The 10338-nt window shown below is 33.7% G+C and overlaps 2 protein-coding genes across 7 annotated transcripts; one reads left to right on the top strand and one right to left on the bottom strand.

Annotated features, from left to right (window-relative positions):
* The first annotated feature begins 1062 nt into the window (after positions 1-1062).
* Positions 1063-5276, top strand: LOC105448130 (lachesin). 2 transcript variants are annotated; one of them, XM_011686505.1, is made up of 6 exons: positions 1064-1379; positions 1580-1821; positions 1915-2171; positions 2248-2651; positions 2997-3114; positions 3431-3550. In XM_011686505.1, exons 1-6 carry the CDS (start codon positions 1334-1336, stop codon positions 3450-3452), a joined length of 1089 nt encoding a protein of 362 aa, XP_011684807.1. In that variant the 5' UTR covers positions 1064-1333; the 3' UTR covers positions 3453-3550. The 2 variants fall into 2 exon arrangements, with proteins under 2 accessions (XP_011684808.1, XP_011684807.1); XM_011686506.1 differs by lacking the exon at positions 2997-3114 and having other exon boundaries at positions 1063-1379; positions 3431-5276.
* Positions 4919-7980, bottom strand: LOC105448131 (D-arabinitol dehydrogenase 1-like). 5 transcript variants are annotated; one of them, XM_011686511.1, is made up of 7 exons: positions 7965-7980; positions 7381-7522; positions 6988-7169; positions 6586-6843; positions 5877-6114; positions 5614-5792; positions 4919-5539 (listed from the first exon to the last, which is right to left on the bottom strand). In XM_011686511.1, exons 3-7 carry the CDS (start codon positions 7126-7128, stop codon positions 5336-5338), a joined length of 1020 nt encoding a protein of 339 aa, XP_011684813.1. In that variant the 5' UTR covers positions 7129-7169; positions 7381-7522; positions 7965-7980; the 3' UTR covers positions 4919-5335. The 5 variants fall into 5 exon arrangements, with proteins under 5 accessions (XP_011684813.1, XP_011684810.1, XP_011684811.1 ...); XM_011686508.1 differs by lacking the exon at positions 7965-7980 and adding an exon at positions 7783-7958; XM_011686509.1 differs by lacking the exon at positions 7965-7980 and adding an exon at positions 7827-7958.
* Positions 7981-10338: the final 2358 nt, after the last annotated feature.

Below are 10338 nucleotides of genomic sequence, written 5' to 3'. Positions count from 1 at the left end.
TACGTGACACCCACATTCGCCGTTTTGTCGCGCGCATATTAATAAACCAAAGGTTACTCCTTTACATTGGAATATTCTCTATTTATTAGGAAATTATTGCATTTCCATCGAATGAGTTTAGCACTGATTCGTCAAGTTAGCTTACATTCGAACAGATGTTATTTATCTATCCTACCTATCTCGATTATCCTGTATCGGCAGCATTAGATCTGTATAACGAGACGCATAGAGTTCGAACGCGAAAACAAAGATCTTATAATAGGTTTTCTACTAAACAGCTTTATTTAAATTTATAATTAGCAAGTGCAATTATTTAAGATCGCTCGTAGATTAACATCAATCATTTTTACAAATTAATATTTAAATGAAAAATTAAAATATATTAATTAGATATATTTATGTGCATTTGCTAGACTAACTATTCTAATGTAATGTAATAAACATTATTACGATACTGATATAAGCTTATCAGTATCTGCAGTACAGAGCGTATCTCTTATAGATTTTATTAATATTGTCCAAAAATATATTTAATATCTTTAAACTCGATACTTGCATGCCTTTTCCTTTCTTCCTTCTTTTTATTATTATATATTGACTTATATACATATGTATGTGTATTATACCGTGTAGTTTTTATTTCCGCATGTCTAGTATATCAAAAAGATTTTCTCGTAAATAAGTAAATGAAACGTCGGTAAGTTAATCTTAATTAAAAATAATCTATTACGTCGGAGAAATTACTAAAGTGCAAAAAGTAGAAATTCTCTTTTCCGTGATTCTTTCCTAAGAATTTGACTCGCGAGATACATTTCCAACGTTTAAATTTAAACAGGACTATTCAAATATTCAAATTAATCGCGAGAATGGTCGAGTTGCGTCAATAATTTATGGAGATTATTTGTAAAATGTTATACAGATCAATTACAATTTCGTAATTATCAATCGCGATTTTAAATTAATTTAGATAGATCGATAATCGTGGCGGAAATCTGAATTAGTGATAAAATAAGATTTCGTCGCGCACTTGACTAAAGACGTAGCATCATTCGCCATATTTACAACGCTCGTGGTCGGTCAACAGATACCTGCACCCCGTGACGTACGGTCTGCAGACGCTTTGCACGTCTGTACACGCCTCTAGAGAACCAAGTTTATGCGCGTTACGTTCCCTCGTGTCGTATCGTTTCGCGACGCAATCGAACGTTTGTTTGAATTTGAATCAGAAAGGAGGAAGAGTTCCATGTTGGAGAACGAGAGCGTAACAAACACATCGTAGGAAGAAGCTAAACGCTCCGGATTGAGACTCGAGTACCGTGCTGGGTGTGTCATAATGCGTGTCATAATTTTAGCCTTGATATGCGTATTACTGCAAACGGGTAAGAACATTTGTTGAATATAAATTTTGCACATCATACGTAAATCACGTGCGCGATCACACGGAATCCTAAACACGGTCATTCCGTTGATAGTCATATTCAAACTGGAAAAATTTTCTCTTGTCATTCGACAACGCATATACCGAGTCATACAGCTTGATTTTTCAACCTGGTAAATCATGGATTTCACGTTGTTTCAGTTGCGGCTCAACGTACTCCGACAATATCTTACATATCGCAGGAACAAATTAAAGATATCGGGGAAACGGTGGAACTATCGTGCTCCGTTCAGTATGCCCAGGAATATCCTGTTTTGTGGATAAAAGTTAATAAAGATAACAGAAATGAGCAAGTGGCACTCTCTACTGGCACTGCGTTGATAATCAGAGACAGTAGATTCGCCCTTAAATATGACATATCGACTACCACTTACGTTTTACAAGTAATATTTCATTGAAATGTTCCTACAATTAAGATACATCCGTTTGTTTAATTTGGTATTAATATAACGTGGGATTAATACGTCTAATTTTAGATTAAAGACATACAAGAAACGGATGCTGGATTGTATCAATGTAGAATACAAATAACTGTAAGCAACCTCGTAAGCGCCGAAGTGGACTTACAAGTTCGTAGACCACCGATAGTTAGCGACAACTCGACCCAATCTCTGGTGGTCAGCGAGGGACAACCTGTCCAACTGGAATGCTATGCCAATGGCTATCCGCCGCCAAGGATATCGTGGCGTAGAGAAAACAATGCTATTTTACCAACCGGAGGATCAATCTATCGGTACGTATAATAACTAAAGTAAATTATTATTAAATATTTAGCAAGCAATATTTGACGTGTTGTATAATCATTGCAGTGGCAACACGTTAAAAATATCTTCTATACGAAAAGAGGATCGCGGAACGTATTATTGTATCGCTGAGAACGGCGTTGGACGTGGTGCTAGACGTAATATTAACGTGGAGGTCGAATTCGCGCCAGTAATCACAGCTCCTAGGCCACGACTCGGACAAGCTTTGCAATACGATATGGATTTGGAGTGTCACGTAGAGGCATATCCTCCGCCAGCTATCATCTGGCTCAAAGACGACATACAGTTGTCGAATAATCAGCATTACAGCATATCACACTTTGCAACCGCGGATGAATATACCGACACGACGATTCGAGTTATTACCATAGAAAAGCGGCAATATGGAGAATATGTATGTCGTGCAGCCAACAAATTAGGCACTGCTGAAACGAAAGTCGAGCTTTTTGGTAAGAGAATATAAAAAGACGTAACTGTCATGAATTTTTATGTATTGTATGCTAGTTGTAGGAAGATAATGTCTATAGTTGGAACAATTAATTATATTAATTGGATATTGACTTTTAAATATTGGATTTGACTTTTTATCAGTATGTCGACCGTGCATGATAATATGAAATTTTCATGTTACCTCAGCTATAAATTTAAATCTTCAATTTATATCAATGTGCATTTTTATACCTTTCAGCATAATTTATTATCTTTCGATTTTTTTTATCTGTTTTCCTTAGCCAGCCGATTTTTATTTTCGTAGCTAGCATGTACTAGATTTGTTCCTCCTTTTGTTTGCGCAGAAACCATTATCCCTGTTTGCCCGCCAGCTTGTGGTCAAGCTCATTATGGAACTGGCGTAATTCCAGTTTCTTCCGGACCTTTGGTAGTTCTAGTTTTATTAATTACAATGACAATGAGGTAAGTCATATTTTAATGTACATTTTCTTGCTAGTAACGATAGTTTAGATATCGTTTCATGACCATGTTGTTTGATTGTACAATAGATCTCATATTAGTTTCGATATGTTTGTTTTTATATTTCTAAGATGGGTCAAAAAATGAAAAAATTTAAAGGAGTAAAATAACTCGTAGGAAACTGTATTAATTTTAATTACATCAAATAAAATACAATCAAATGATTGAATACAATTTCTACATTTTTATTTTACTCTTTTAAATTTTCTCATTTCTTTGATCAGCTCTGTATATACCTACATACATTTGATGTTTACAGAAATTTCTACGCCAAATATTAACTATCCAGGCCTTCAATGGGCAGCAGCAAATCGATGTGACTTATTAAAATGGCTCTATGCAACTATCAGCTTTATTATTGTCGCGATAACGCTGTAAAACCAAAATCTAATGAGCCTCAATTATCGTTTTACTAACTTACTTTCTATATTTGTATCATGCAATTATTTTTATAGTTATTTACAAAGGAGAAAAATGTATCATTAAGAAAAACGCGCATATCGTGACACGTTACGTCACCACAGTGCAGTTGTTGACAGAAATTTAGTACCATTATTTACACATTTCGGCTTTTTACAGTACTATCGTTTTTTTAGAACAAAGTTTTTATGTATATATAGGTATATATATATTTAATATGTGATGTTCATGTTAAATTTGTACAGAAAGAAACGGTTTTGTTAAAGCATCTAAAAATTTAGCTATAGATCTAAAAAAAAATTTTGTTGAATCATCAAAATAAAATAATTGTACGTTACATATATAGGAAACTCAATCGTGATGAATATGGCAAAAAATTTTTGTCATTCTTGCAGCTTGATTGTCCTATATAATTATTTGATAAATAATGATAATCCAACAAAATTATTTTCAGATTTGTAGCTAGAAAAATTTTTAAATACTTTAGCAAAACCGTTTTCTTCTGTGTAGACTTTTTAAAATTTTTACGACTGATCTCTTTTTCTTCGTATAATAAAAATACGCGTAAGAACACCGCTCAAATTTTTACATCGAAATTTTAACTTTATTTAAGTAATATTAAAACGTAATCGAGGGTGCTCTAATCGAGGATGTTCCAAAAGGAAATGATATGATTCTCATAAATTTGTCATGCTGAAATGGTCTTTATTGGCATTTTAATTATTAGAAAAAGTAATTCATGTACTTTTACGAATATAGATACCAACAATATACAAATGTTGGAAAGATACAAACTAACATTCCAGTATACATTCATGATGACACACGGTGTTATGTAACGCGGCATATAGACAGACAGACAGACAGTATAAGAAGAACTTCTTGGCTTCGGTACAACTGATAGACAATGGAGAAGTAAAACATAATAATAATGTTACGAAATATATTATCTTACTTTTATAGTTATTAGTAGTTGCAAATCGACAATACGGATTTGTAGAATTATCTAGCTAACCCCGTTAATGAAAGAATTTGGAATGTCATGAACAAAGAAAACAATGTTGATATATGTTAGTGCCTTGTTCGTGATATGAAAAGTGTAATTTATGTTTAAGAATTAAAATTATACATGTGTATAATGTAAAACACATTACATGTACGTGCATTACTTGTACGTATGTAATAATAATTTATGCGTTTTATCAAACACGTACTATTTTTAGCTATTGCACATTTATAATCGCGATCTCTTTTAACAAGGCGTATCACATAGATATTAAACAACTTAATAAGAGAAAATAGGAAGTGGAAATCTGAATAGAAAGAATCTCAGCAAGTTTTTATATATTCTTTACAAGTTTTTCCAATTTTATACTTATACTAATATTGTAATTTGCATTTGAAACTTGACACCATGATACTCGTAATTAGGAATGGGAAATAACGTATGTGTTACTTGTAACCCATTCTTATTCGTAATATTTATAATAACTGTAGTATTTATACACGTTGTGAACAATTGTGTATTGTCACAGATATACCGTGACTATAATATCAGTGGCAAAGTTTTATACAGGTACTCGTTTGTATACTATGATATCGCGCATTTTATTAATTAAAACTCCATGCATTATATTCAACCAAATGTATGTATGGAATAAGCAATAAAATTTTATAAAAACAAAGTAATTTCTTCATAAAGGCCTTTCTTGTTACACGTACAGAATTCTTCTCAGACTTTATTTTATAATTTGAAAACGGCTTTGCTTATATCTCCCTTCTTCAATGCATCGAGAGCTTCTTTATATTGGGACAAAGAAAATATCTTGATCCCTAATTTATTGTAGTCAAGATATTTTTCAGACATTGCTTGCACCAAAGATAATCCTTTAGAAAAACTGAAGGGATTTATATTCACGCCTACGATGGTCAACTCCTTTTTGTAAATCTGCGTAATAATTATAATTTTTAGCAAGAAAATATTAAAACTATGCTCTCAATTAAGTTCATTTGAAAGTTTACCTGATATGGTTCAATCGATAGTTTTGCTTTTGGATTAGCGACACCGAATACGCATAAGCGACCACCGGAACCTAATAAAGATATGGCCAATTCTATGGCTGGAGCACTGCCGCTGCAATCCATAGCTAAATCAAACTCCTCTTTTAATTCTGTCGGATTTTTTACTTTATAATCGAGACCTATATAAAATAAATATATCACCATTAGAGAGAGAGAAAAAAGAAAGCTTTCTTCCAATTTTTTAAAAATATTATTTATATTACCAAGATTAGCGGCAAGATCTTTCCGTTTTTGTTGCGGTTCACTGATCGTGACAGTCTTTCTAAGACCGTGCAAATGAAATAGACAGGCCCACAGTAAACCTATGATACCGGCACCTATAACGAGAATCCTCTTTCCTACATTTACAGGATTGATTTTATCCCAGCCGTGAGCCATGCATGATAACGGTTCACTCAGAACTGCATGGCGCATTTCAAGATCATCCGGGATTGAATATACCTATCATAAATATCGATAATATCATTCAAACGATACGTTTAATATAATATAACAATGTGGTTAAAGCAGAATGAAAAACGGTTAAAATGGAGGGTTACGTGCATAAAATATCTCGAAAAAAATGTCTAATGACAAATATACATCTCTTTGACATAATATAATATATGCTTCATTTTAGAATCGACTTTTTTCAATAATAAAAATATTGAATAAGATCACTATCACAACTTTTCAATTTTTAGCATATGTTTTATAGCCTTAAATTAAAATTTTATTAAAATAAACTTCATCTAAAATTAATATTACGATTTTGTTATTTACTCGACATTTTGCAACTTAATCTGCGCAAAACATTTTTGTACTCAATTATTTGTACGTATTTTTACTAAGAAAAAAATCAATGCAAAATTTGGTCGAAGAATTTATTATTCATCCAGGCTTTGGAGCGTTCTGTATGTATACATAGCATACCTGTGTTTCTGGGACAAGCACGTGCGTAGCCCATCCACCATCTCTAAAAATACCTATGGTATTATTTATACCACCGTATTTACAAAAGTGATAATTCGCATTATGACAATGATCGCATTTGTCGCATCCACTATTAGGATCAACGGCGACACGTTGACCGATTTTAAAAATGGTCACTTCCGATCCAATTTCATCGATAGTACCTACAAACTCATGTCCAAGAGTCAAAGGTCCATCCTCTTTACAGGGAAAGGATCCCTAAAATATGTATTATTTTAAGAACGATAATTTATGGAATTTCCTGCGATAACTATTTGGAATCATTGTAATTTTTTGCATTCTACAATTGCGTTACAATAATTATTAAAATAAATAAATAATATTTTTACAATAATAACATACTTCCAAAATATGAAGATCCGTCCCACAAATTCCAGAATACGCGACTTTAATTCGAACCTCGTTTGCCGCTGGTTTTGGAAGAATATCTCGCTTTTTCAAAGTAAGAGACTTGCTGGAAACATTGAAGCTCAAATATTCCATCGTGCGATTTGTAGCCACTTGAGTCGTCTTATTATCGAAAACTGGAACCCAACCATCCGATCATCCGATATTTATAAGTTGACGACATTAAGTAAACTTACACGATAACACTAATGTCTTATCAAATCCCGAGTGATTGCGCAAGACAGTAGAACGATTTAATATACTACCCAAAGGTCAGGGCAATTATAAGCAGATTAAAGCAAAAACAAAATAAGTCCATTGTAAATAAAATTATTTATGGAATCTTACAGTATTGCAAATTTGCAAATCACAGTGCAACGTTGCAGAGATATTACGGAGACGTGGAAATGAAAACACGATCGTAATCGTATCTTGTAGAATATTAATTAAGGCTCCTGATTAGTCATTGCGGCCATTGGAATCGTGACGTCTGCACAAGCGAGAAATGACACGTAAAAGTTTCTTGCCTGCCATTTTTAAATAAAGAGAATTTGAATAAAATAAAAAAATAGGATCGCTTTAAAAAACTTGTAAAAATGGATGGAAACTCCTTTTCCCCCTCTTCATACAGTCAGTAAATAGTCGTAAAAGGCACGCAAAGTGAAGCTATTCAGGAAAACTCGCGATTTAACATCTGTTAAAAGGAATGAAAAATATGCTTTTATGTATAAAAGTCAAAAATAACTTTACTTTCCATCCATTTCTGTGAATTTCATAAGTACGAGGTATGTCACATTTTTACAATTAAGCACATAATAACGAAATGGCACGCAAGATAAAATTCGTCGTCACAGTAAGGTTCGATATTCTCTTCAAGTCGAGTTTTCTCTTCACATATATTTGACTGTGATTGATCAGTTCTTACTACTTACGATACTGGCGTACGACATATTGTAGAGTTCTTACGACTTACGTCGCATAACATTATGTATATTGGGTCTAATTGTAAGACGATAAACAAGGTTCTAATTCCTACCGCGATATAGTGTCGCTACCGTCAACGCGGAGTTCTTGGCTGACAATGAGTAGTCAGGAGCCTTAAGAACGAAATAGGCTGCCGTAATATACTGTTTCTTCTATATGCAGTATATAGCATCTGTTAAAATGAGGTGAAAAAGACAACGGCTATAGAAGTCACGTGACAAGTCATAAAAGATTTAGATTTCAATCACTGATCTTATTCTCATTAGAAGACATTGAGAAGTATTTCTACAGAACATGTCTATAAACACTTCAGCAAGCTATAATTTATTAATTTACAATGTACGTTATATTGAGCAAGCATTTGAAATCTTTAGAGAGTCCCAAGTCTTTTTTAGGTGCGCTATGTCGATAGGACAGTTACAAAGAATATAATAAAAGTAATGGTAAAAATTTTGATTATAAGAGACATAGCCTTATATATATGCGATAAACATATATACGCGATTTAATCAATTGCCAATTTAAGTGTGAGCTCTACTTTTTTTCACCTCGAGATAATAATAATAATGCTGAAGTGGAAAATTCATTCATGCACGCGGCAGATCGACTTGTTGTGAACGAATGTCCTTCAATTCATGAGAAATTTCGGGTCAACGGGACACAGACCTGGATAACTGGTTGCACCGGGAAACCGGAAATGGGGTCGAGAATGACGTCATCTAGCTTCAACTACGTTTATTCAACCCTCAGGTATAAACTAGGTTACTAGGACAAGCTACCCCCGTACTGATCTTTTCACGAAAATAGTTTCTTTTCGCCAAAAATATGTATTAAATTATGCAATATGTGTACGCTTCTTTATAAACTAATAAACGAACTATAACGATGCAATCAACAGAAAATGTTGCTTATAATAAAAAGACTACAAATATATATCGACAAATTAATTTAAGGTCGTAATAAATCTATAGCTACAATTTTATTGACGTCATCGTTCTTAAGATAAAGTTATTTTGAAACACTGAGAAAAAAAATGGTTGCAATTACCATAATTTAACTATAATCATTTTTTGCACCAGCAGCTATATATTTGTAGCTGTATATTTATGGTAGAACTATAAAGTATAATTATTAATATTATTATTACTAAAATTAGAGGAGTAATAACCATAAAAATGGGATTCATAATTGTAATTATTTGACCATGCAATTATTATATTGCAAATATCAAACACTTTTCTTTTGATCTTTAATTGAATCGAAAATATATAACATCGGTGTTTAATAACAGAGTGTTGAAAAAATTTCATCTATTTGAGTGTATTTTCCAGACGAAAGTTATTCAAGAGGCAAAAATCTAATTTATCAGTCCGTTTTCCTAACGATATAAGAGAAACGATCAAAGCTTTAGCGACCCATGGAATGACATTTATACAAAGCAGTACGAAGCGGAATAATTTAATAAACGCAAAGTATTTGTAAAAACATCTGTGTTTTATTTTTATTTTTTTCTGCCTCGAATACCTAAGCGAGAAAATAACGTGAGCAAATATACATACTTAGCATTAAATATTTCACGTATGTATACATTCCAGATATTTTCTGTAGAAATTGCCCCGTCGCGTATTCATAAGTAGCCAATGATGGCACGTGCTTTGATTTCTGAACGAGCTGCAAGGTGAATGGACCGTTCAACGTCACAGCCACAAAGTAGGTCGCCGTGGACGGCTCTGGGTCGCGTATCGCCTTGTCCCTTGTACTGCCACCAGCAACGGCAGTACAGTTCATTGAAAAACCGGGACTCGATCAATATCTCCCCCCGATAAGCACATTAATAGCAATTTACGACATGGATAAATATCGAATTCTAGACTATTTATGTATAATAGTCATTCATCGAATCGAGTCGCCAGAGCCTACCGACTCGCATCTTAAGAGATGAAAATGATCGAAAAAAATTGTGGGGCGAAAGAGGGAAAAGGGGGAAAAAAAGAAGAGGAGACAGACGCATGAACGGAAAGCGGAAGCAGCCAAGTTGCTCAATGGAAGAGCTCAATCCCTGCGAGAGCGGATGCGAATGGGTAGGCAGCCCATTGAAGGTTGCACGGGTATTCGCATTGCGTATGCGCAGCTTTGACGTTTCTCTTTATCCAGCAAAAGGACATGGATACTCGCTTCGTGTCTGTTTCTCTTCGCTGCTCCACACGAGGGAATCTCATCGCGATAACGAAAAGAACTGCTATTGTACAGATATAATCTTACCATGAGAACTTCCGATTTCTGTTTAAAAAAATTTATGAACACAAGATATCCTCCCCCCCC

This window comes from Wasmannia auropunctata, unplaced genomic scaffold, assembly GCF_000956235.1.
Source record: "Wasmannia auropunctata unplaced genomic scaffold, wasmannia.A_1.0 LD336088.1, whole genome shotgun sequence".
NCBI lineage: Eukaryota > Metazoa > Arthropoda > Insecta > Hymenoptera > Formicidae > Wasmannia > Wasmannia auropunctata.
Note: the sequence above shows the minus strand (reverse complement) of the source record. Positions and strands in the feature narration are given on the sequence as shown.